The 27,546-nt window shown below is 39.0% G+C and overlaps 2 protein-coding genes across 13 annotated transcripts in view; both read left to right on the top strand.

The window, feature by feature from the left end:
* Positions 1-27,546, top strand: part of NEK1 (NIMA related kinase 1) — a 127,102-nt gene that overhangs the window by 72,157 nt on the left and 27,399 nt on the right. For 7 of the 12 annotated variants that reach the window (XM_020904350.2, XM_070480703.1, XM_070480700.1 and 4 more), the window contains 10 exons: positions 8,461-8,544; positions 8,963-9,046; positions 9,474-9,551; positions 10,439-10,534; positions 14,387-14,518; positions 16,341-16,406; positions 16,488-16,716; positions 19,175-19,327; positions 23,217-23,390; positions 27,111-27,231. In XM_020904350.2, the coding sequence (XP_020760009.2) occupies positions 8,461-8,544; positions 8,963-9,046; positions 9,474-9,551; positions 10,439-10,534; positions 14,387-14,518; positions 16,341-16,406; positions 16,488-16,716; positions 19,175-19,327; positions 23,217-23,390; positions 27,111-27,231 (1,217 nt within the window). Of the gene's footprint in view, positions 1-8,460; positions 8,545-8,962; positions 9,047-9,473; positions 9,552-10,438; positions 10,551-14,386; positions 14,519-16,340; positions 16,407-16,487; positions 16,717-19,174; positions 19,328-23,216; positions 23,391-27,110; positions 27,232-27,546 lie in introns of those variants that run through there. The other 5 variants (XM_020904351.2, XM_070480707.1, XM_020904352.2 and 2 more) reach the window with 4 other exon arrangements.
* On the top strand, positions 11,403-12,393 carry LOC110144395 (tRNA wybutosine-synthesizing protein 5-like). The gene is given in 2 exon segments (XM_020904353.2): positions 11,403-11,634; positions 11,636-12,393. Coding segments are annotated over 2 exon segments (885 nt in total). The 5' UTR covers positions 11,403-11,467; the 3' UTR covers positions 12,354-12,393.

Here is a 27,546-nt window from a genome sequence, read left to right on the forward strand (position 1 = left end):
TGGAATTTCAGTTGAGCTATTTCAAATCCTAAAAGATGATGCTGTGAAAGTGCTGCACTCAATATGTCAGCAAATTTGGAAAACTCAGCAGTGGTCACAGGACTGGAAAAGATCAATTTTCATTCCAACCCCAAAGAAAGGCATTGTCAAAGAATGCTCAAACTACCGCACAGTTGCACTCATCTCACACTCTAGTAAAGTAATACTCAAAATTATCCAAGCCAGGCTTCAACAGTATGTGAACTGTGAACTTCCAAAGTTCAAGCTGGATTTAGAAAAGGCAGAGGAACCAGAGATCGAATTGCCAACATCTGCTGGATCATCAAAAAAGCAAGAGAGTTCAAGAAAAACATCTACTTCTGCTTATTGGCTATGCCAAAGCCTTTGACTGTGTGGGTCATCACAAACTGTGGAAAATTCTGAAAGAGATGGAAATACCAGACCACCTGACGTGCCTCTTGAGATGTCTGTATGCAGGTCAGGAAGCAACAGTTAGAACTGGACATGGAACAACAGACTGGTTCCAAATCAGGAAAGAGGTATGTCAAGACTGTATATTATCACCCTCTTATTTAACTTATATGCAGAGTACATCATGAGAAATGCTGGATGAAGCACAAGCTGGAATCAAGATTGCTGGGAGAAGTATCCATAACCTCAGATATGCAGATGACACCACCCTTATGGCAGAAAGTGAAGAAGAACTAAAGAGCCTCTTGATGAACGTGAAAGAGGAGTGTGAAAAAGTTGGCTTAAAACTCAACATTTAGAAAACTAAGATCATGGCATCCGGTCCCATCACTTCATGGCAAATAGATTGGCAAAAATTGGAAACAGTGACAGACTTTATTTTCCTGGGCTCCAAAATCACTACTGATGGTGACTGAGTGACTGCACTGACTGATTGGCTGATATTGTCAGATGTTTACAACTTTGAACAATCAAGAAGAGACTGATCAACAGAGACCTCAATGTGATGAATGAGGAGAAACATATTATTTGGGGACTGCATTCATAGTGGTCATTACCGCTTATTTGGGGGCTCTGACAGCATTCAGCATTCTAACTGCTGAGACTTTTATATAACAGCTATACCTATAGAACAGTACAGTGATGGTTATTTACTCTTCAAGAAATATATATTAACACCACTGATTTAAGGAAGCACATAAATATCTTTTCATTAAGAACTATTAACGTTCATGACTTGTTTGTACAGTTTGAAAATGTATATACATTTACACTGCGATTTATTCTTATAGCCAGTTGTAAAATGCCTGTTTTGCTGAGAAACAGAAGCAGTTGTAAAGAGGTTGTGACAGATACACATCTGAAACCTAATATGTTTTCTGATACTAAAATCTCTTTATAAATAATCAAACAGTTAAGTTTTAAGTCTTACAGATTAACCCTCTAAACTTGGAAAACTGCTGTATTTAAATTATTTGATCAGCACATTTTGTTAACTGCTTTATATTAGAAGAATCATAATGAATTACAACATTGTTTCTGTGGCAAAATGAAATCAAAATTTCTGCCCTATGAATAAGCATTTGGAACATAAATAATTTTTAGGTTGAATTGTGATTTAAAGTAACCAGGTATTTCAGCGTAATTCCATGTGTTTGTATGCGAATTTGAAATTTTCCCTTTTCACATAACTTTAAATTTAGAAAAAATGCAGGTTAAGGAAACTCTTAACAAGTAGGACCTCAAGCCAAGTGATTTGTCTTTCTCTGAACAGTATTCATAAAAATTAACTAAAGTTACTTAGAATCTAATCCTGACAGGAATTTTCTGGAGTGGAGATTTTGATTTCCAGGTCATAGGTTTTGAAACTGACTCAAGTCATGAGTAGTTTACCCAAGATCACTTGATAAGTCTGGAGGCAGCAGGCAAACCCAGTATGTCTGACTTTCAAGATCATTCTTCCAAGTATTTTGCTTTGCTGTTTGTTCCTTTTTAAATCCCATGTTAGTGTTTACTTTAGGTAAAATTTGTGAACTTGATGATTTTGTAGTGCAGGGATAGGCAAACATTTCCTGTGAAAGGGCAGATGGTAAATGTTTTAGGCTTTGCAGCCCATATGCTGTCCTGAGTAACTGCTCAGCTCTGCATGGCAGAGTAAACTTGAGCGAATGGGTGGAGCTGTTCTGGTGAAACCTTCAGGCAGCTGACTGGATGTGACCTGAGGATTGTAGTTTACTCATTCTAGTTATGGCGTATCCTAACAGCAAATTAGTTCTTCATCACTAAGTTGTTTATTTTGAGAAGATAATTTTTTCAGCTCTTAAAAAAAAACTGCTTCATTGTCCTGCTCAAATACAATTTTTGGTACATAGAAAAGAATATATTTAATATATGTATAAATTATCAAGCAAAATAATAGACCCAGGAGGTAGAACACTAAGTTCAGTCTGTGTACTGTTCCATAATCTAGGGATTGGCAGGTATTATTCTGTAAATACCTTAGTCTTTTCAAACCATAATATCTCTGTCATAACTACCAACTCTGCATTGTCACATGATAGTAACCATAGACACTATGTGAATGAATGAGTATGGCTGAGCTCCAGTATAATTTTACGTAGGGACTGAAATTTGGATTTCATATTGTTTTCATATGGTCATGAAATACTTTTTTTTTTTGACCATTTAAAAATGTGCGAAACCATTCTTAGTGTATGAAACATAAAAGCATAGGTGGCGAGCTGGATTTGACCTGTAAGCCATAGTTTGACAACCTCTGTTCCAGAGTTTGTTTCTGGGATTGCTGTAAAGACTAAAACATTGTCTTATGGTAATTCTGGAACCTTGGTGCACAGTTGAACCTTGAACAATGTGGGGATGAGGGCCCTGACTCTCCTTGCAGTTGAAAACATGCAGATAACTTAAGCCTATACTCTGTATACATGATTCCTCAAAATCAGGTCTGCAGTTCAGCATCCATGCATGAATTCAACAACAGCAGGTTTTGTGGGACTGTAGTGTGTTTACTATTAAAAAACATCTTTGTATCAGTGAACCTCCCACAGTTCACATTCTCAGTGATTAAGGGTCAACTGTACTATTACTGTGGAGTATATTGTAGTACCCTCGCTACTGAAAAATAACTTCTCCACTCTTCCAGGATCCACTTTTCCCTGCTCTTCCCTCTAAATGCAGTAATACTCTGGAAATCATCTTTCCTGTATTTCATTAACTGAGTGTCGGACATGCCTGCAGTCCAGATCCACCATGGAAGTGAAAGTGAAGTCACTCAGTTGTGTCCGACTCTTTGTGACTCCATTTACAATAGCCTACCAGGCTCCTCCGTCCATGGGGATTTTCCAGGCAAGAATACTGGAGTGGGTTGCCATTTCCTTCTCCAGGAGATCTTCCCGACCCAGGGATTGAACCCAGGTCTCCCACATTGTAGGCAGACGCTTTACCATCTGAGCCACCAGGGAAGTCCCAGATCCACCATAGACATAGATAAAAAACAAAACTAAACAAGAAAAGAAGGCTGAGTGCCAAAGAATTGATGCTTTCAAACTGTGGTGTTGGAGAACACTCTTGAGAGTCCCTTGGACTGCAAGGAGATCCAACCAGTCCTTCCTAAAGGAAATCAACCCTGAATATTCATTGGAAGGGCTGATGCTGGAACTCCAGTCCTTTGACCACCTGATGCTGACTCATTGGAGAAGACCTTGATGCTGGGAAATACTGAAGGCAGAAGGAGAAGGGGACACCAGAGAACAGATGGTTGAATGGCACCACCAACTCAGTGGCCATGAGTTTGAGCAAACTCCAGAAGATGGTGAAGGACACGGAAGCCTGACATGCTTAGTCCATGGGGTCTCAAAGAGTTGGACACGACTGAGCGACTGAACAACAACAAAAAAGAAGAAAATCCTCTCACTCGCCAACATATTGGGAAAGAGGAATCCCACTGTCTGCCCCCGGGGCTCCTGGTGGGTGGGTTAAACTGTGGGCAGCAGTGAAGCCCCAGGCTGTCCCAGCCCCATTCCACAACTAGAGCATGAGCAGTTGACTGGGAGGACAGTTTGACCCACCTGTGGCGGCAAATCCCTGGACTGTCCCAGTCTGCCTAACATCTAGTACATGAGCAGGTGATCCATCTCTCCATGGCAGTTTAGACAAAGCTCTGTGTCCCCATGCTCCCTGCCTGATGACAAGGAGACCAGGCCCAGTGGCAGCTCCCCCCGTGCCCCATCAGGAGATCTTCAGTAACAGCAGGTGACCTGGGAAGCAGCTTCATCTTCACAGAACAACACCAGGGTGCCTGAGCAGGACCTGCATCAGCACCAGAATAATGAAGCAGGCCCGAGTAACGTTACGAGAGCTCAGAATACCAAACTTTCGTTGAAGTAAAGCCCACAGAAATAGGCCAGAACCTGAATTTTAGTAAGTTGAATCCAACCACAACCAAGTGGGATTTAGTCTGGAAACCCACGTCTGTTTTGCTGATAGAAAGTCAATGTGATCCACCCTTTGAACAAGCTAAAGAAAATTGTTACCTGTGATCATTACAATTGATGCAGAAAATCTTTTGACAGAGATCAACATACATAATATAAACTGTCAGTAACTAAAAATCAGTGGGATTGTCCTCAAAGTCATAATACACATCTCTAAACAAACTCACACCTAAGTTAATACTTACAGGCAGAGGACTGAATGTTCTCCCTCTACTGTCTGGAAACAGATAAGGAAGTTAACTCTCACCACTCTTAATCAGCATACTGCTGGCAGGTTTGGTTAGTGCAGTAAGGAATGAAAAAAAGGATAAAGGCATGCAGATTTGAACAGGAGAAATGAAACTATTACTGTTTCCAGTTGATGTGATTATCTGCATAGAATATCTCAAGGGCTCTATACCAAAGCACTCCTAGAACTAAAAAATGAACTCATTATGGTTACATGATATAAGGTCATTTCACAAAAGTCAACTGATTTCTGTACATTGACAATGAAGAAATATCAACTGATATTTTTTAAAAAGCAATATACCATTTACAATTGCCCCAAACAAAGTTGGGGAAAAAAGTATAATAAACATGTAAGATTTGTGCAGTGAAAATGATAATGTCTTGATTAAGTTGAATTGTTAAATATTTAGAGACACATGCCATGGTCGTTAATTGGAAGACTCAGTGTGTAATAAAAAATGGCAAGTCTTCTTAAATTTTCAATTTTTAGTAAAATCTCAGAAACAGTTTAAAATAGATTTAGACAAGCATATTTTGAAATTTATAAATTAGGTTGAAAAAGTAATTGCAGGTATGGACTGTGAATTTTAAATCTTTATGACTAGGCTCAAAACACATCTTTATTAATCAAAGTAGGAACAATTACAGTGAACACATTTTTGCAAATAAGAAATAAGTTTGTTTATTCCTGTAGTGTAAAAATCTGTGCTTCAGGATTCAAGGAACTCTTGGAAAGCATTTTCTACCTCTTGCTTATTATGGAAGCATTTTCCCTGCAAAAAGTTGTTGAGGCACTTGAAAAAGTAGTAGTTGGTTAGCAGGGAGTCAGGTGAATATGGTGGATGAGGCAAAGCTTTGTAGCCCAATTCATTCAAATTTTGAAGCATTGGTTGTGCGATGTGCAGTTGTGTGTTGTCGTGGGGAAGAATTGGGCCCATTCTGTTGACCAATGTCGGCTGCAGGCATTGCATTTTTTTTTGGTGCATCTTATCAATTTGCTGAGCATACTTCTCAGATATAATGGTTTCACTGGGATTCAGAAAGCCACAGTGGAACAGACGGGAACCAGACCACCAAAGAGTGACCGTGACCTCTTGGTGCAAGTTTGGCTTTGAGAAGTGCTTTGGAGCTTCTTCTTGATCCAGCCACTGAGCTACTCATCGCTGGCTGTCATGTAAAACCCACTTTTTGTCACACGTCACAATCCAGTCAAGAAATGTCTCATTGTTAGACAGAAGTATGAACCTTGACCTCAGCCTCACACTGTATAAAATAGAACAGTTCATGCAGTCTAATGTAAAAGAGAAAATTGTAAAACTTAACAGGAAAAGAAGAAAATTTCAAGACCTAAGACTAGACAGAGTTCTTAGACTTGACACCAAAAGCACAATCCATAAAAGAAAAACTTGATAAATTTGACTTCATCAGAATTTAAAACTTTTGCTCTCCAAAAGACCCTGTTAAGAGGATGAAAATACAGGTTATATATTGGAGGAAAATATTTGTAACCTCATGTTTAACAAAGGATTTGTATCTAGAACATATACAAACTCAACATTAACTGTACAAAGTTATATAAAACTTTGTGTATGTTTGGCACAGTGGTAAAGAATCTGCCTACCTATGGGCAAAAGACACTCTAAACCTTTCATTGAAGAGGATATGCAGATGGAAGATAAAAATGTGCAAAGATGTTCAGCATTATTAGCCATTTGGGAAATGCAAATTAATTAAAGCCACAATAATGTATCACTGCCTACTCAATTGTGATAAAACCAAATGCTGGTGAGGATGTGGAAAAGGAGTCATCAAACATTGCTGGTAGGGGTGTTAAATGATACAGCCTCTTTGCAGAACTGTTTGGCAGTCCCTTTTAAAACTGTAAATGAATCTGTAATACCAAGAGCAGGCAATTCTACTCTTGGGTGTTTGTCCCAGAGAAAACTTATTTTCACAAACATTTTGTCGTTAAGTCACTAAGTCATGTCTCACTCTCTGCAACCCTTTGGACTATAGCTCACCAGGCTTTCTTTTCCTGTCCATGGCATTTCCCAGGCAAGAATGCTTGAGTGGGCTGCCATTTCCTTCTCCAGGGGATCTTCCAAACACAGGGATTGAACTCACTTCTCCTGCGTTGGTAGGCAGATTCTTTACCACTGTGCCACCAAGAAAGCTCAAGAAGCTTTTAACATGAGTGTTATTAGCAACCTTACTCTTCATAGTCAAAAACATGAAACCCAAGAGTCCGTCAGCGGGTGAATGAGTGAATAAAGCATAGCATTTCCATACCATAGTCTGCTACTCAACACTCAGATAGAACACACCATTGAGTCTTGTGTCCAGTGCCTTGAATGGACTGCAGGGGAGCAAAACCAAGTGAAAACCATCAACAGGAGAAGGATACATACTGTGTGTATATATATAGAAGTTGTTGAAATATAATTGTAGAGATGGAGAACAAATCAGCAGTTGACAGGCAGGGATAGAGTAGAAAATGTGGCTGTGAAGTGATATAGTAACGGTACAGTTAAGTATCTTGATTTGATGGTGGTCTGACAAAGCTGTAGTAAGATGGTCTGTTGCAGATATAAAAATGTGCATGTGTAAGCAGTGAAATCCTGTGGTCCATCCAGGGCCAGCTTCCCAGTTTGGATAGTGTACTGCAGTAATACAAGATGATACAGCTCAGAGAGACTGGATGAAGTTTACGCGGGACGTCCCTGTACACTCCTTTTCTTCTTTCTTGTTAGCTATAATATTTCAAACTAAAATGTTCAAATTCCTACAGAGGCACATAAGGAAATCTGGAGGAAAATGCTGTTAAACTTTAAGTTTCTCAGATGGTAGATTTATGAATGTTTTGTCTTTATTTTATATGTTTCCTATGGTGAACTTACATGATTTTTATGAGAAAAAGATACTGACATAAATAGATGCAATCAAAACTAATTTCCAGTGGAAATAGTAATTGCACAATTTGCTCAAAAGGGTACATTTACACTTTGAACTTGGAGGCCGTTGGTAGCCTTGGAAAATTTTCAGAGCCATAGTGGGGTCAGAACCGAAAGTGTAGCCGATTAAAAAATAAATGGGAAGCAGAAAAATGTAGGTGACAAATACAAACAGTATACTTCCAGCAAGCTGATAGAAAGAGATGGGTAGAGGGAAGAGGGCTTTGGTCAGTAAGCTGGGAGGCTCCTGGAGTGCCACTGCTGCTGCAGGAAGAGAGCGGGGCCCTGACGAGTCCTTTTGGCAAGGAGCTTGTTGCACCCTTGGGATAAACCGTGAGATCACGTGTCCCTGTGTGGTTGGGCGGCTCACTTGCAGTCTAGGTATGCAGCGCGCCTGCGAGCAGGGAACTGGAGCTCGCATGTTCCCTGTCCTGTGTGTGTTTAGTATGTAAGCAAACACGTAGACATGATGGGCCTATGTAGAGAGAGATTTTGATTCGGAGTTTAGCTGACCTCCAAAGAGTTTTAAAGCTCTGTTGACTCCAGTGGCTAATAAAAGTGTAGCTGGTCTCTATAAATATTGATTAAGTTTGGGGTTTAATTGCTTTCTTCTGTTCACTGAATGCATCGGTTAAATTGATCAAGGAAAATGCCAGGGTCTGTTTTCAGTTTATCAGCTAAGTACCTAGGTCTGCTCAGTACTTGCCAGCAGAAAGAGTGGCCCCAGGCTGTTCCTAGGTAAGGTGCTGCTGTAGCTGTAGTCATTCTGTAAACTTAGTACATTACGTGATGCACAGGGCATCCTGCACAACCTGGCAGCTCTCTATGGAGGCAGGCCCAGCTCTTCACGAGGAGGGAAGCCAAGAAACAAAGAGGAAGAGGTACGCCTCCCGCATGCTCGCTGCCTGGCACCGTCACTTTGAGTTGATTGCCTTCCTTCCCTGCATGGTTTACGTTCTTCACGGTGATTGGAGGATTTGTAGGTCTGTAGGGACCTGTTAATATATCTTGGCTGACATACTGTGTTATGATTTTGCTCCATAACTGCTTTTCCGTATTCTGATTTCAGTTTCTTTCAATAAAATTAAAAATTTGTCACTGTAATGTATTTCTTTTCATAAATAAATTGATCTAAATTAAACACTTGAAAGCTAATATTACATTCCCATTAACCAGATCTCAAAATTTTATTTCTTATATTCCCATTAACACTTTCCTTTAAATTAAAAACATTTTAGCATTAAAAATATTGGTAGTTTTTTTTTTAATTGAAATGTTGCCCTTTTTTTCTCTTTGTAGGTTTATTTGGCAAGACTAAGACAAATAAGATTGCAGAATTTCAATGAACGCCAACAGATTAGAGCCAAGCTTCGTGGTGAAAAGGCAGGTTGAAAATCTATTTTTCAAAAAGTACTTGAATGACGTTATAATATATTGAGATTAAAAATGCTATGCCACTAACACAAGATAAAATCTCACGAAGACAGTGAAAGCCAAAGACCAGAAAAACTATATATAGGAATACAGAAAATCGTATTTATATGACTTAAAATTGATAAGACCTGTTGTTCCAGTGGAATTCTGAAAGTGTGAGTAGTAGCCATGGACATATAAAAGGGGACATTTTATATCATTCTCTTTTTATCTGTTTTTCCCAGTGTCCATAGGAGTTGATGGTTCTGGAGAGTTCAGTTGTAGCTCTGAATAAATTACCATTTTTCATTTTTAGATGTTTATTTATTCATACAAACTCTGCAGTGAATTTGAGGTTCTATCCTAAGTGCTGCTGTGCTCACTACTTATTTTGTAGAAGGAAACTGACAGCTCTGAAGATCAAGAAGGAAGTGAGGAGGCCGATGTGAGGCGTAAAAAGGTGGAAGCCCTGAAGGTATGTACTGGAGGTGATAGGGGTTTTCTTAGAGAAAAGGGAAACCCGAGATAGAAAATTCTGTTCCTAAGTCTTTCATCGTTAAATCACCTTATTCTTTTGCCTTAACTTTTCTTTGTCCTCACTTTGTTTCTGAAAAGTAGCATTTCTCTCTCTCTTTATATCTTATTTATGGAGAGCAATTTGATGAAAGCATGGCATAAATACCTGGAACTTTCACACAAGTAATCTTAAAAAGAGAAAATGGTAACCCTAAAAATGAAAAACATAGTGTCCATTTCTGTGAAGACAAGTTTGTGCATAATAGTCATGTTTTAAAACTTTTCCATTTTTATTTCCTTTTGAATGTACATTCATTTATTTTCATTCCAGAGATACTTATTGAGCAACTGCTGTGTTTTGACACCTGGTTTAGGTGCCGGGTTTGCAGCTTAATGTTTGTATTCTGGAGGGGCACCCCCCCGCAACACACACACACATACTCTCGGCCACACTGTCTCACACATAGACGTGCATTCACATACACTGTTGTTTAGTCACCCAGTCGTGTCTGACTCTTTGTGACCGCATGGACTGTAGCCCCCCAGGCGCCTCTGTCCATGGGATTCTCCAGGCAAGGATACTGGAGTGGGTTGCCATTTCCTTCTCTGGGGAATCATCCTGGCCCAGGGATCAAACCCAACTCTCCTGCATATACGGTGGATTCTTTATAACTGAGCCACCTAAGAGGCCTGTACACATATACACTTACACACAACCCTAACCAAAAAAGATTAATGTGTGTTTGTATGTAAGCATATATGGAAATACTTTTTAGACCTGGAAAGAAAGGCAAACCCCATGCCTTTCTTTCTGGCGTTAATTTTGTGGATTGTCCTCCTCTGCAGGCCCAGGCAAGTGCCCGTGCAGCCGTCTTGAAGGAGCAGCTTGAGCGCAAGCGGAAGGAGGCTTACGAGAGAGAGAAGAAGGTGTGGGAGGAGCATGTAAGCCGAGACCCCTGTGAGGACCCTGCCTTTGCCGCCCTCCCAGCTCTCAAGGGAGCTGTGCCAGCCACAACCCTGTGATTCTGTGTTTTTATTCTCATTCATTTCTCTGCGTCTGTCTCTTTCATCAATTAAGGATAATGATCTATGTGGAAGTTATTTTGGTATTTGATGTGAGGTGAGATAAAATAGTATTTGTATTTATCTATACTTCCAAGAGTAGCTAAGTTGACAATTTCATGTGTTTATAAATCTGGCCTCAGTATTTGGTGAAATTTTGAGTTTTGTCATTAGGTGTCACTGTTGATTAATTTTTCAGCAACTAGTGTAGTTGACAGATAAAATAGAAACAGTTTTACAGTGATAATTAAAAACCTTTTGTGAAGATATAAGCAATATAGAAAGTCTTGACTGTATTAACCTGGTAATGAAATAGCTACAGGAAAAAGCTTCCAAAGCAGTTTGTTTCCTAACCCTCACTTATGAAACTTTCAGATCAGTGTTTTATTCCTTTTGCACATTTACAACAACTTTGACTGAATTTTTAAAAAGCTTCTTAGAGTGAAGTAGATATTCTAAACTTAGCCAGGTAATCAATTTGTAACAAAATGGGTTATATCTGTTTTGAAGTTTTATGTTTTTTTCTTCTATGAAACTTTGTGTTTTTTCTTAACTTAGTTAATTTTTATGTTGTTTTTTTTTAAATGTCAGTATCTTTCTGAATTAAGGACTCAATCTAATGTTTTCTCCTTTCAGAAATTAAAAAATACATGATGGTCTTCTGTCTTACAGTCTGGTTAATTTTGAATAGCGTTAACATTTCTGTCTAAAAATAATATATCCATGATGTTTACACAGAAGGCCCAAGTTCTCCTGTATTAATAAATGTATTAGAGGGTCCCAGGACAAGAAAGAGGATTGGCGTGAACAACCATGGCCGGGCACCGCTTCCCAGTACCCCGATTCGAGGGCGTTTCGCAGGAGCAGTTCATAGAGCACGTGTATCCGCAGAGAAAACCTCTAGTGTTGGAAGGAGTTGATTTGGGAGCGTGTATGAGCAAATGGACAGTGGATTACCTCAGCCAAATCGGAGGGAGGAAAGAGAACTTTACCTTTTGACAAGTTGGTACAAAGGGCAGCTGAAGAAAAGCATACGGAATTCTTTATTTCAGAGGATGAGAAGTACTACCTTCGATCACTTGGAGAAGACCCTAGAAAGGATGTTGCAGATATCAGAAAGCAGTTTCCTTTATTGGAAGGAGACATTAAGTTTCCAAAATTCTTCAAAGAAGAGCAGTTCTTTTCCAGTGTTTTTCGAATCAGCTCACCAGGATTACAACTTTGGACACACTATGATGTAATGGAGAATTTCTTAATACAAGTGACAGGAAAAAAGCGTGTTGTTCTGTTCAGTCCTCGAGATGCCCAATATTTATATTTATTAGGTTCTAAGTCAGAAGTACTGAACATAGATAACCCAGACTTAGCTAAATATCCGCTGTTTTCCAAGGCTAGAAGGTATGAATGTTTCCTTAAAGCTGGAGATGTGCTATTCATTCCTGCTTTATGGTTCCATAATGTAATTTCTGAAGAGTTTGGAGTGGGAGTGAATGTCTTTTGGAAGCACCTTCCATCTGAATGCTATGATAAAACGGATACCTATGGAAACAAAGATCTGACGGCAGCATCAAGAGCTGTACAAATTTTGGACAGAGCCTTAAAAACACTGGCTGAATTACCAGAGGAATACAGGGACTTCTATGCACGGCGAATGGCCTTGCACATTCAAGACAAAGCCTATAGCAAAAACTTTGAATGAATAAGGAAATGAATGCAGTGAGCATAAACTTTTAAATACAGTTCAGCCCAAATATTGGAAAAGTGTAACAAGATGTAAATTAGTTTTTTAAAGATTTAATCTTTTTTAAAATAGGAAAGATAAATCAATCTCAGATTTACAAAAAAAATAAAAATAAATGTATTGCTTGGCTTATAATGGTGTTTCCACATCTCAGTAGTTACTCTGAATTACCCTTAGTTTTTTAATAAATGAATTAGTTTTGTTTTAAAGTAATTATGAGAGTTAGGAAGATGTTCTCTTTGTTTTTGTTCTTTGGTTTGAATTTCGTATGTCTTTCTTTACTTGTTATCCTCAGGTTCTTTATGTCTGTTTAGTTGATCCAGGGAGAGACAAGTAGATGTTTGATCACAGTGGAAGTATTTCCTGGAGGCTGCTCGGGATCCTTCTTATTAGATGCCAGTGACTTTCTTAGACCATGGATCAGATATCTTCAGAGACTGTACTAGTCATTAGCCATATATGTGGCAGCCATATAGATTTTAATATAACACAGAGTAGATTTTTAATAATAATGTGTGAAACATTTTCTTCATTAAAATACCTTCTGTTGATTAAAAGAAAAGATTTTTTTTCCAAGATAAGTTGTGTGAAAAGAATGTAACAGCTCTCCCTCCTGTATCTTGATCCTGCTGGACTGAATTTGGTGGTCTTTGTTCTCATGCCCTGTTTAACTCATAACATTTATCAATAAGTATTTTTATCTATTAAGATTTCTCTTAAGGTTGAAGTTAATATAGATTGTGCCTTTGGTGTTTTATCTGAAAGTCACTGCCAAACCCAAGGCCCTCTGGGTTTTCTCCTCTGTTATCTTCCAGGGGCTTTTGTGGTTTTGACTTCTACGGTTAGGTCAGTAATCAGTTGTGAGCACTTGTCAGGGTGTCAGGTTGTTTCTGTGTTTGCCTGTGGGTGTCCAGTAGTTCTAGCATCGTTTGTTGATAAGCAGTCTGTGCTTTCTGCAGTGATTGCCTTTGCTCCTTTGTTAAATGCAGTTGACTGTATTTGTGTGGGTCTGTTTCTGGTCTCTCTGGTCTGTTCCATTGATCTGTTTTCATTATTATCACACTGCCTTGATTACCTCAGCTTTCAGTAAGTCTTGAAGTCAAGTAGTATCATTCCTCCAACTTAGTTCTCCTCCTTCAGTTTTATGTTGGCTATCTCCATCTCCTTTTGAACAAAATAGTTGTTGGTATAAAATGAAAGACCAGAGAACTAAATGCTAGAATTGGATTACTATCTTATGCTTAGAACATGCTCAATAAATACTAGTTTAAAATATTTATATTGATATTTTTCATCAGAAATTCTTGTTTACTTGTTTCAAGAAGAGATAGTAGTTGGGAGTGACTTGCTACCGTGTTCCTGTGAGCAGACTGAGAAATGCCATTTCCTTATACTTACTGAAAGTTCAGAACATGATTTCACATTGTTTACAGAGTCTCCATGGCAAGATAAAAGCAAAAACATGTGAAAATAACAAATGATATTTTCAGTGAAGTAAATCATATTACCTGTACTTTTCACGTCTTCCTTTCTTATTTATGTTGACATTTTATAATCAGGGCTCTCATATTGGGTAACTGATGTTCATATGTTAAGATTGTGCCAAACTTTAGAATTTGCAGAAGCATCTCTTTTTGAAGTATAAGATTAGTAAGTAAGCTTTTTTTGTTTTTGCCAGAATTAGTAAGGGGTTGAAATTAGAGCACTAATGTTTAATCTTTTAGAAGGCAATTGTAAAACATTGTTAATGCAGTGGAAAGGAGTTATTCAGCACCATGGGACACATGGATGTGTTTACATGTGAGGTCAGAGACATGTCTGTCTGTTCACTGATACTTCCCCTGCACTTAGTACATTGCCTTACACAACAAAAATTGAGGAATGAAAAAACTTCTTGTGGTTAGAGCGTATAGGCAGTGATCTTACATATATACCACTTTATCTCTTCATGCAAATATAAATTTGCCAATGTGCTTACATTCTTATTACAGTTGGTGGCCAAAGGAATAAAGAACTCAGATGTGTCTCCGCCTTCAGGGCAGCAGGAAATGGGGAGTTCTCCATCAAAGCAGCCGATGAGACCTGTTATTTCTGTGACTTCGGCTTTGAAGGAAGTGTGTATGGTAAGCTTTCTATAATTTAGAACTCCTCAAAGTCAAAGAATACTAAAGGGACTAAATTTACTTAAATTACATTAATTCTTAATGTCTGATTAGGTTTTTCTAGGGAAAAAATTACTGCTTAAGATTTTCATGTATGGTTTACTCTTGAGTATTGGAGCCTCACTGTTGTTAGGTTTCACATATAAGACCACCTGATAGATAAAAATGTATTAAAATGATTCCCCAATACTGTAAAAGACTCTTGGACAAAAAAATATAAAAATGTATGAAAAATAATGCAAAAAAACACTTTTATTTGCTGGCACTCAAAATTAGCAGAAGTTCATTTCTTGGTATAGCAAATGTTAGAGGACTCAGCATAATTGCAGTTAATTCATCATTTATTTCTTTAAGCTTCTACTTTTGAATCTCTATCATGCCATTGGGAGTATAAAACAAAGAACTGTGGGCAGGTAAAAAGTTTAAACTTGGAAGTACATAGCGGGTATCCATCTGAAATGTGAAGCACTCTATTCTGAGGTTGAGGGAGAGGGACTCCTGATGTGGGATTCTAGCCTGGAACTCAGCAGGCCAAGGAACAGTCTCCTGAGTCGTGTTACACCTTAACCTGATTCTTTCCTTTCCTGGTTGTTGAAGTCTGTGCCTATTATTTGTTGAATTTCATTCAGTTTTGGCAGACAGAACTGATGTTATTGAAGCACACCAATTTTCTGCAGCCTCTGTGTTTATCTTGGAAATGAGATTATGTAGGAAGTACCAGTCTTGGTTAACTCTCAAGAACTCCCAGGAACTTGAGGAACTCCCTGCTGTTCCTCGAGAACAGCAGGAGAGCACTGTTGCTCAGGCAGGGTTCGTCTCCGCTCCTCTCTGGTAACGACTGTGTGTGCGCTCTTCACCCCACCCCTCAGATGCCATGTACGGGCCCTGCCCGGTCCCAGTCTCACCCCACGTAGCTGCTCACCTCTCTGGTTGTAGCGACTGCTAATTCCTGCCACTTCACTGGGTAAAATGCTTTTTGTCTGATTTACAGGTGTAACTCTGAAACTGACCACTATTTAATAAAATTTGAGGTAATCCGTGTAACCAAACGCTTCTCCTTTATGGGTTTTCTTGGTAAATTATCATTTGCTTAAAACTTTGAGAACTGCTTTTCCTTACCCCGAGTCTTCCAGGTACCTTTGATTTCATGGTTTTTGTAACTACTAATTTCTCTTTTTTTATGTATTTCATATACTAGTTGGTCTAATTACTTTGATTATACTAATCAGAAAACAAAATTTATTTTAGCATTAGCACAAAGTACACAGGACTCTTTACTGTTACTCTTTGTTTAGGGAGAAAAGCCAGTTCTCAATTATCTTTAGTAAGTAGTACGGCTTAGTAACAATATATGTACCTGAAACAAAGACAGCTTACAAACAACACACCCTCTCTTCATTATTTGTCAAAATGTCCCTAATTCTAATTGAGTATAAAAATTAAATTTTTAAAAATTTCTGTCATAAATTTATGTTTATCAAAAATCAGGTGCCAAAGAGGAAGAGGATATAGTTAAATAATAGGAAGAGGATATAGTTAAATATCTGATCTAGTAACACAGAAATGTGACAGTAATTGAGAATTGGCCATTCTAGCATATTATCACATCTGTTAGATGATAATAAGTATTTCTCATGCTGATAATGAAGGAAGCTATATTAACATTTTGCAGGAATAAAAAAACAAGGACCATGGAATGCTAATGAAAAACAAAAAGTAAAAATATCAAAAATTTTAAGGTATGCTTTAAAATAACATTATTTCTTACTCTCTGTGTTTAAAGGACAGAAGTCTAACTGATGCCCAGGAAACCTCAGAAGAAATGCAGAAGAGTAACAGTGCTGTTTCAGTAGGTACAATTTTCAAATTTCCTGTCAATCATTCCACTTAGTCATATACCTATTAAAATGCAACATTTTAACTGTTTCAGAGTAAGCGAGAAATACTACGTAGATTAAATCAAAATCTTAAAGTTCAAGAAGATGAAAAGGGAAGGCAGAGTCGTCCTGAAATGGATACAGTAACTGCTCATGAAGATACCAAAGAGCTGGAAAAAGAAAAGTCAGTTTCATCGGATCGAAAAAAATGGGAGACAGGAGGCCAGCTTGTGCTTCCTGTGGATGAACTGGCCCTGGACGCTTCCTTCTCTGTGACAGAAAGTGCGTATGAGCGCACTCAGGTGCCGTCTGGTCCGCCCCAGCCCCCTTGTGGCCATGTGGCTGGACACTCTGAGGATGCCCCATGTAGAGGGGCTGAGAGCCTGGAGGGGGTTCTGTAATAAGTGAGACATGGAGGAAACCATTCAGCTTCGACATGGGAGGGCTTTCACCTTTTTTTTCTTTTTTAACATTCTTTTAAGCTTTTTTTCTTTAAACATTGTTCTTGGTTTTGGTTGCACTGGGTCTTTGCTGCTTTGCTTTCTCCAGTTGCAGCAAGCAGAGGCTGCTCTCTCCGTGTGGTGTGCAGGCTCAGTGCAGTGGCTTCTCTTGTGGTGCACAGACTCTAGGTGCACAGGCTTACAGGCAGATGCAGTACGTGGGCTCTAGAGTGCAGCCTCAGTAGTTGTGGCACACAGGTTTAATTGCTCCAGGACATGTGGAATCTTCCTGGATCAGGAACTGAACCCATGTCTCCTGCATTGGCAGGTGGATTCTTATCCACTGTGCCAGCAGAGAAGTCCCACGAGAGGGTTTTCCCCAACAATCTGTGATGTGAGAGCAAGAACGAATGGCACGCATGTAACCTGTGTTACTCCAGCCCTTCCTCCCATCTTAGAGTCACCTGTCACCAGGAGTAATTCTTGGTGAGAATCAGAGGAGTGCACCTGGGCAAAACCTGGGAAGGTCAGGGCGGTATTGAGCAGACCTGTGGAGAGTCTCATAGGCCATCCCTTTGCTCAGCGAGGATTCCTAAGCCCCTGCCCTTGTCTCACATTGTCCCAGCCCTGGAGTGCAGCGGGGAACTGACAGAGACACATGCAGGTGGGGGTTCGCTTTCTAGGCGGCTGATCTGATCACCGCCTGAGTGCTGTTTTATGTGGTTTTTTTGATGGGCCATTTTGGTAGAATTCTTTCTTTTTAGTACCTTGAAGCAAAGTTCACAGACTCCACAGCAGGCAGCTGTGTATTGAGTCCCACTCTCTCACGCAGACACACACACAGACTTGTAAGGGCCTCATGGGAAGTCTACTAGTGTGTCAGAGGAATAACTTTGAAAAGCAAGTGAGGATGCATCAGAGAAGGAAAATTGAGAGTGTGATATGAATTTAAAAAGAAGAGAGAGGGCAAGATGAGGGCTAGAAAATCTGCACTGTGTTTGTCAGAGGGGGGCCTTGTGACCTTGGTGAAAGCAGTGTTGCTAGAGGTCAGGGGGCAGAAGTAGAATCTGGGGGTTAAGGAGTGAGTAAAAGGTGAGGGAGGAGCCTCTTCTGGAAGCTGAGCTGTGAGGGAAAGAGAGGGATGCAGTGCCCCCTGGTGGAACCTTACAGAAAAGAGCCTGAGAGTCAAAGTGCAGCCTGCCATGCTTCTCAGTACATGATGGACCTTGGTTGCAGGGAGCATGAAAACCAGTGTCCCTTCCCATCCATGCCTGAGCCAGGCTCCCTGTGGTTTTCATGCCACTTGCTTTGTCCTGTCTGCCTACTCACTGCTCACCTTGTGTCACTGGAGTCTAGCCGCTTTATTTCACGGCCCTCCTCCCCTCTCTTCTTCTCAGCCCTTTGCATGGAGGCCTTCTTGTTTCTTTCCTCACCCTGCTGTTCAGCCTTCCCCCATTTCTGAATTCCTCCGTGTCACAGAACTCTTCACAGTCTAGTCTGTGTACAGCCCTGGGCCCCACCTTCCATCCCTCACCCTTTTACCCGGCTTCCCAGCCCCGCAGTCCCTTGCAGATTGCTTTGTCACCTTTATCAGATACCATGTGGCTGTAAGTTATGGGTCTGTTCATTGTTCTCTGCTCTTTTTAACCATCCTTTTAAAAATTGTTTCTTACTGGTAATCATTTTGCTTAAACAAAACCAAATATTGTCTGATAAATTGCAGGTATTTACTTTCATGGACGGGTACGCAAAAATATGTATCATGTATTTGGTCACCGTTGAAAGTTTGTATGACTTACATACCCAGTAATATTTGAGAATATATCTTACCTATTACTCCTGGGTATCTATATGCTTCATGTATTGATTATTACCAAGTGTTCTGAAGACTCAAACTTCAGTAGGTGATTTTCTCTGTTTCACTTTGCAAAATTTTATTCAAAAGGTTAACCCCAAATTATTATTGTCAAATAAGAAGTGTCAGTTGCTTCCTTAAGATAAAGAAGATAAAACAAATTTTCTTAAAGTACTTTTCTCTACTTTTAATCCATATGCACATTTGTCTTAGGATTTTTTTTTTCTATTCTCTGCAATTTATAGAAACAAAATATTAACATATTTTATCTATTTTTGTACTATCCCAAATTATTCTTAATTAAAACTTTTTTTCTCAAGTAAAAATGTTGTAGAAACATAACTTACATTTTTTTCCATTTTTATATTTCCTAAAACTAGAATCTGCCTTTAATGCAATGTTATTAGAGTCTGTCACTGAAATTTTTTATATCTTTTTCTTTTAGAACATACAGTGGGAGAGGTTATTAAATTAGATCCTAGTGGATCTCCAAGAAAAGTCTGGGGGAAAAGTCCTACAGATTCTGTTCTGAGGATACTTGGAGAAGCTGAACTGCAACTTCAGACAGAACTCTTGGAAAACACAACTATTAGCAGTGGTGAGCAGAGAAGCTATTTTTTTTTATATTAGAAGTAATGTTAAAAACATACTTAGTTACCATTTTGTGTATGTGATGCCTGAACACTTAAGATTTACTCTCTTAGCAGCTGTACATTTATTGGTAACTGTAATTAACCACGCTGTGTGTTAGAGCTCTAGAAACTTACGCATAAACGTAAATTTAAACAACTGAAGGCTTGTACGCCTTAGAGACATCTCCTTGTTTCTCCCACCTCTGAGGCCCTGGCAATCACTGTTCCAGTTTCTGTGAGTTTGGCTTTTTTAGATTCCATTTATATATGATATCATACAGTGTTTATCTTTTCATGTCTGACTTATTTGTAACATTTAGAATCATATCTTCCATGGATTTCCTTCATTCTTAAGGGTGAATACTATTATGTGTGTATATATACACACACACACCCTATTCTCTTTACCCATTCATTTGTGCACGCTCAATTTCTTTCCCTGTCTTGGCTACTGTGAATAGTTCTCCAGTGAATGTATGAGTGCAGATAACCCTTCAAGATTCTGATTTAATTTTCTTTCATGAAATACTCGGAAATGGAATTGCTGTATAGTTCTACTTTTCATGTTTTGAAGAACCTCAGTACTGCTCTCCATAGAGGCTACACCAGTTCACATTCCCGCTAACAGTGCCCAAGGAGGGTTCCCATTTCTTCACATCCCCACCAGTATTTGTCGTCTCTCCTTTTTTTCTTTTTTAATAATAGCTATGGTAACAGGAATGAAATGATCTCTCACTGTGATTTTGATTTGCATTTCCCTGGTTATTAGTGATATTGAGCTCCTCTTCATATATCTGTTGGCCATTTGTGTGTCTTTGGAGAAATGTCTATTCAGTTCCTTTACTTTTTAAAGCAAATTTAATTTTTATTGAAGTATAGTAGATTTACAGTGTTGTGGAAGTTCAGGCGTACAGCACAGTGCTTCAGTTATATATATATATACAGAAAACCACTCTTTTCTAGATTCCTTTCCCATATAGATCTTTACAGAATGTTGATAGAGCTCCCTGTGCTATACAGTAGGTCCTTATTAGTTATTCTTTGTGCACTTAAAAATTGCTATCATTAATTAATAGTGGCAAAAAAATTTAATATGCCAGTTTTTTTTGCTGTTGACTTATATGAGTTCCTTAAATATTTTATGTTAAACTCTGATCACATATATAATATACAAATAATTTTTATTATTCTGTAGATTCCCTTTTTATTTTGTTGGTTTTTCCTTTGCTGTGCAGAAACTTTTTACTCTGATGTAGTCTTGCTTTTTGTTTTTCTTTTTTTTTTCTTCTGTTGCTTGTGCTTTGGTGTCATGTCCAAAAATTTCTTAGTAAGATGTATACAATCTGTTTTTGAAGTGCCTAGTCAAGTGTGTTGCTTATTTTTCCATTACGTTGGTTTTCCTTTGGTTGATTACATGTGTAGATTATATCGTCAATAGTTAGAAATAGTTTTTTTGTCCAGTATTTATTTGATCATTTCTTTTTCTTCACACTGCATTTGAGAGCCTCTAGACCAGTCTTCAGTCCTCGCGGTGCTTGTTCCTGGTTTTAATAGATACTTTTTTATAGCAGAAGAGTCAGACTGAACAGATCACAGGTGTGACCTCTGCCACTGTCAGACTGTTGATGAGGTTTGGTGAAGGGAAAATATTCCAAAGCATGAGCAGCACTGTAGTTTTGTTCTCCTTGACTTGGAAGAAGTAAGGTAAAACAGCTCACAGATACCTGTTCACAACTTTATTCCCTAACGGGGTAACTGAACCAGGCGGTTCCTGCTGGCCCAGTGTTACAGATGGACTGTGGACAGCAAAGAGGGCCCGCTTGACTTTAGTGATGATGAATTTAAGCTGAGACAGGGAGCAGGGCTCTCTGCTTTTCTCCACCCATTCCAGTTGTGTGTGTTCGGACATGGCAGACAGAAGACGAAATTGTTTGCTGGAAATACAGTGGATTGAGGACCTTTGGAGGAGAATGTTTTTAATGATGGACTCTTGGATAAATTTTAATGGGGAAGGTGGGGAGAGTATCCGTGGTAGGATCTGTAGGTTGTGGGTCCTGATCGGGTTTGGGTGGGGTAGCAGAGGGTGATGAGTGGGAACACAGGATGTCAGGGGTTAGGAGGTGGGACAGTTAACATTGAACATTCTGAGAAGCTGTGTTTATTGACAGGATCTCTAAGATGTGAGCATGAAGTGACTGAGGTGAGGGGAAGAAAGCATCATGGGGATGAATTGACCAGCCCAGATCCAGGAGGCTTGTTCAAGGTGTAGACATAAATCTAGCAGGTTAGCTGAGACAGAACTTGGGTGGGGGCTCCCAGTAGTGAACTAGAGAGCAGCATCTCCAAGGAGTGGATGTGGCTGACTTGGGTGTCTTCCGGTCATTGCAGTGAGTTGTTCTGGGCAAATCAATGCTCTCCAGACAGCAGTTAAAAGGATGGAAAGTTTCTGAGCACTTGCCACAAAAACACACAAAAACATGAGTTCATAATTTTAAAGATATCATCCTGATATATATAAACACATATACATATGTATGTATGTGTATATAAACACATATACGTATGTATGTATGTGTATATATACACATATACGTATGTGTGTATGTGTATATATACACATATATGTATGTATGTATGTAATTCTGACATTTCTGTGTATATGTAAAAGTTTCACCTAAAGGAAGAGGCATAAACCATATGTTAACCAACTTAGAAATTTATTTTTATTTTTAAATTTTTTCACCACTTGGTATTTGTAGCTTTATTATCAAGTAACTATATTATTTTGTAACTATTGTGAAGCTTCAGTATGTTTCAAATAACTGAATACTGCAACTGAGACATTAAAAATGCAAACTAACTTATCAAAATAATTGTATTCTGAATATTATATATTATACATTTTATATTACATAAAGAGTTTTTATACAAAAAGTTAAGGTTTGTTTATGATCATTGAAAATCTGAAATACATTTGAACAAAGCATTCCTATGCATACATATGTAATCACTCACCAAAACCATATATGAATGTGGTTTTGAAAAATAAAATTACATTCATACAACAAAGGTGAAATATGTTTTTATTAATTTGACAGTATTACTTCTAAACTGCATACATATGAATGATATGACTTCCTTCTGTATATTTACAAATTTTATTTTAAGAAATAAATTTTATTTTAAGAAATTTGTATTGTTCATCATCATTAAAATGTCTATCCATAGGCATAATGTAGACCCAGCCCAGTGAATAGAAGAGTTTTGATGGTCAGTCATATCATCTGTGTATGACACCATAGTTTTAGAAAAATATTCTCTTCAGTTGTACAGTTTGATACATCTTCATAGCTCTGCTTGTCATCAGTAATTACAGATGAGGTACAGAGCTTAGAGGAGAATGTACAGAGAACTAGGTACTCAAGAAAGAGGATCGCTGGTTTCTCAAGTGGAGAACACCATAAACACCCAAACACAGTAAATTAGTCATTAAACTAAGTGTCAGTCCTTCAAAAAGGTTCATACACTGTTGTGTCATAAATAGCTTTGATGCTGAAATGTCTTAAGTTCAAAACACTTTTAAATTGAATGAGAGCTGTGGTTTTTAAGTAAAGTCAAACATTTTTCTAACTGATCTGAAAAGCCTGCAAAACAGTATCTTTATAACAAAAAAAAATGCCTTCGAATTTAAATTTAATTTGACTATCATGTGCCTTAATCATTTATTTCTAGTACATAACAGAACTTAACTAGTAATTACCTGCTGTGAGAATGAACTTTGTTCTAAATGCTATTGAAGATAAAAGTCAAGTCAGTGTGAGAACATAGCATGATTTTTCATTTTTGTTGTTTCAGAGATTTCTCCTGAAAGGGAGAATTGCAAATCCTTAATTATTGAAGGAGAAAAAGTGAAATGTATTTCACTTGAAATGAACCCATCAGCTACTGTTGATTCTTTGGTTGAGACAAACAGTCCAAACATTAGTGAAGCATCTCTACAGACAGCATTGAAACCAGAAGATTTGGAGGGTATGTTTTCATGGGGCAAAAGGAGATTTATTTGGTTTAATAATACTTCATTGTCTTCCTTATAAACAAACCTTCAAAATATTTGTTTATGTTTGGGTGACTGATCTCAAATTAGGTTCACTATTTTTCTAGTGCCAGGTCTTTTTTTATCACCACATTGCTGATCACCCCAAAACTTAGTGTTAGAACAACATCCATTTTACTCTGTCTCCCAATTTTAGAACAACAGCCAATTTTACTCTGTCTCCTCATTTTGTGTGTTGGGAATTGAGTCAAGCCCTGGCTCACCCCCGTGCTTTTCTAGTGCGTGTGCTCTCATCTCTGTGATGACCTGGTCTCATGGGTCCAAGAGGGCTTAACTGGTGTCCTGACTGGTACAACTGGAAGATGATGAGGCCGGCCCCTTCCTCTTCATACAGCCTCCAGGCCTTTCTCTGTACTCTGTCCAGCAGGATGGTCTGACGTCTTCTATGGCTCACAGGTACACAGGCAGAAGCTGCTTATACTTGTAGAATCTAGTCTCCGAACTGGCACAGGGTTGCTTCTGCTGTATTTCATTGGTCAAAGTAGTTACAAACTAGCCTGGATTCAGAAGGAGGGGAAGCAGGCATCTCTCAAGGGTAAAAGGGTTAAGTATTTTGTTATTGTTGTTGTTCAGTCGTTTAGTCATATCCAGTTCTTTGTGACTCCGCGGACTGCAGCATGCCTTCACCATCTCCCAGAGTCTGCTCAAACTTCTGTCAGTTGAGTCAGTGATACTATCTCATCTTCTGTTGTCCCCTTCTCCTCCTGCCTTTAGTCTTTCCTGGTGTCACAGTCTTTTCCAATGAGTCGGCTCTTCATACCAGCTGGCGAAAGTATTGGAGCTTCAGCATCAGTCCTTCCAGTGAATATTCAGGGTTGATTTCCTTTAGGATTGACTGGTTTGATCTCCTTTCAGTCCGGCGGGCTGTCAGGAGTCTTTGTATTTGTAGCCATCTTTAATGTCAAAGTCTGCCCTTTTACCAAACTTATTTATATCCCCTCACATGCAGAATACACTGACTCTTCATAGCCACATCTTATGACATTGGCTCAAATGTTGTCATCAAGGTCAGACCTGTGTTTATATGAGGTTCTTTGGGTGCAGTTCTTTGAATACATTTACTTTCAATCTGAAGACCTAGAGAGTTCTTTTCACTTGCTTTTTCATTCATAAATCTAACACAGTGATGACGAGGACATGAGACTCCTTGTCAAAAACAGGGAAGGTACAAGATTGTGGGTACATAGAAACGGGATCCCACCAGGAGTAGCTTGGCCAGCTTGCTTCCCTCCCAGCAAACATTGGTGCCCTCAAAGGCTCTTCTGTTGGGCTGTATCTTTCCTCTCAATCACGCTGGGGAGTGCTTCTGCAAGTATTAATGATTTTGTGAATTTTGTGTGAATGTTATTGACATTTAGTGAAAAACCACTGGGGTTTTTGGTTTGGGTTTGTTTTTTGAGACCATGCCCTCTCTGCCTGCAGTTGCTGTGAGGAAGGCAATTGAGATGCTCAGCAATCCTCTTGTTCAACAGCAAGAGTCAGAAAGACAGACCTTTAAATCCTTCTGTGCCCCAGCAGAAAGTCTTACGGCCTTGTGTTTTTGACCTCTGTCTTTGCCCTGAGACCATGCCCTGAGACCTCAGGCATACTTTGCCTGAGGTTAGTGTCTATCTGGAGGCATCTTTTCCCTTGAGAAACTTCCTCTTCTGAGTTCTCCTCATGAGCTAAACTGATCTTTCTTCAACTCACCTTTTTTCTCCTTGTGGTTTATAAGTGGCTACCTTAGGAATCTCACTGGCACTGTAAATGGTCTACTCAGATAGCTCCTTAGCTCGGTCACTGAATCTCTTAGGTGCCTTTTCTTTTTATCCTTTTTCATGTCACAGGGCAACACTTTCTGCCACCATGTCACAAGAATGCCCTTTCCTCCAGCCTCCAATAACCGCCTTTCACGGGCCAGGCTCTCACCACAGCCTTCTTGAAACCTTTCGGTGTCAGATGCTGACCTGTCCCCAGAGCAGTGCACATATCTAACCTTTGTGGTGTCAACACCCTATCTTCAGATAGGAGATTCTGTTTCAGTTATCTCTCACTGCAAATCAGTTTGCTTCCCAGACTTATTGACTTAAAAGAACTGTCTTGATTTATCTCACACTCTGTGGATTAGGAGCTGGGACTTTCCTTCTCCTCCTCATGGCATCAGCTGGCATCGCTCAGTGGTGTTGAGCCATCAGCTGCACTTACTTGGATGGGAGGTGCTATCTCTGCACAGCTGGCTCCTCAGCTCGGCTGGGTCTGTGCTGCTGGGTTCCACTCCCATGCTTTAAGTCTCAGAGCCTTGCCATGTTGTCTCTTCAGAGCCCTTAAACTGCTTTCTTGGTGGTTTAAGCTTCCGGATTCCAAGGTGGAGACTGCCAATTCTCTTAAAAGGCTGGATGTGGGCCAGGCCTACAGGACTCCAGCTGTATTCCACTGGTCCAGGCAGTCACACTGCTGATCCAGACTCAGGAACTTGGGAAAACAGCCCCGTCTGGATGAGAGGAAGACTAGACGGCTGCCACATGTGTGACCTTGTAGTCTTGTGAAATCGTCTTGTTCACTAGAATCTTAGTTAATGATTATCTTATGTCTTTTCTTAAGAAGAAAAAAAGAACCTGTTAGGTGTATATTTAATAATAGTGACTGTATAGCCTATTAGAGCTGGGACAAGAGCTGGGACAGTTTTTCTTCAAGAGCCATGTAGTAAATATTGTTGCCTTTGTGGGCAATACAGTCACAAATCTAGTTTGTGGAATGAATCACATTGATGTGGCTTAAGGTACCAGAGAACACTCGTTTAAAAAATTTTGAGCAGGATACCCCTGCTCCAAGTGCTACTTGTAAGGGTGACCAAAAAATCATTTGAATAAAAGATAAAAATTTTAAGGATTGGTACAATACCAATCATCTCTCTAAATAGGACAACTAATTAGAAACTTTTAAAATAGAGAAGGAACAAAAGGAGTGGCCATGGTGGCTGAAACAAGAAAGTATCAATAATTTGAATTGGACGGGAAAAAGAGAAATTAAGAAACGAAGAGAGAAACTCTCTTCTCATTGCTGTTAACTTTCAGGAAATATCACCCAGGTGAAAGATGAGCCACTGCCAGAGAACAGAGATAGTTCCCTGGTTATTAATTATTTGAGGGTTTAGGAAAATAGATTTAGCACCCTAGTTATATTCACCTTTTCACTGTGAAAGTCCAGGTAAGAGGGTTTTTTTTTTTATTTTTGATGATTGAACTTTCTAATCGGTTACTAATCAGTGGTATTATATTCTACTCTCTGTCCATATTTCTGGCCACAGATAGTGTTATTCTTTAAGTTTTTATATCTTCTAGAAAGCAGTTTATATATTACTGAAATGTTAATGAAGAAAAACTTTTCTATAATAATGAAAGATACAGAGTACACAATATTTCTTCTGGGTATTTTTATTGCAATGAAAATGCAAAAGGAGAAGTCTGTTATTTCAAAAACAGCTAGAGTGTAAAGACAGTAAGATTAAGGATCTATAGATAAACCTACTGATTTTTTGTTACAGTTACTACATTAGCCTGAAACACGAGGTATGATCATCTATAAGAGATTTATTCTGTTTTCTCTAAGTGGATTTTGCTTTGAGACCTGTTTCTGGCCCTGTTTTTGCCTTGCAGAGCCTGCTGACTTGGAGGCAGAAGTACTGCAGGAGCCAAGTAGAGCAGACAGAGATGGCGGTTTGCCCCACCCCGTTCTCGACATGTGGGTCAGTGAGAGAGAAGGAGCAGAGGAGGTTGAGTACGTCACCTCTTCCCTACATTTCACACCTGCTCCCTTCATGTCATGCCTTGCACAGAAATACTGGAGTAACCCAACATTACATTAAATCAATTACGAAAATAGTTAATTTGGGAATAGGTATCACATTCGTGAGGTTCAGAAATCAGCAAGCAAAATATACAGTGAAAGGTCTGTTTCCCACTTTTGTCCCCACCCAGCATATTCCCACTCTGTCCTCTTTCCAAACATGGTTAATACATACAGAAGCAAAAGCAAAGATACAGTCTCCCTCACTTTTATTTATTTATTTTTTCATTTATTTTTATTAGTTGG

Source organism: Odocoileus virginianus, chromosome 18 (genome assembly GCF_023699985.2).
Source record: "Odocoileus virginianus isolate 20LAN1187 ecotype Illinois chromosome 18, Ovbor_1.2, whole genome shotgun sequence".
NCBI classification, from domain to species: Eukaryota; Metazoa; Chordata; class Mammalia; order Artiodactyla; family Cervidae; genus Odocoileus; species Odocoileus virginianus.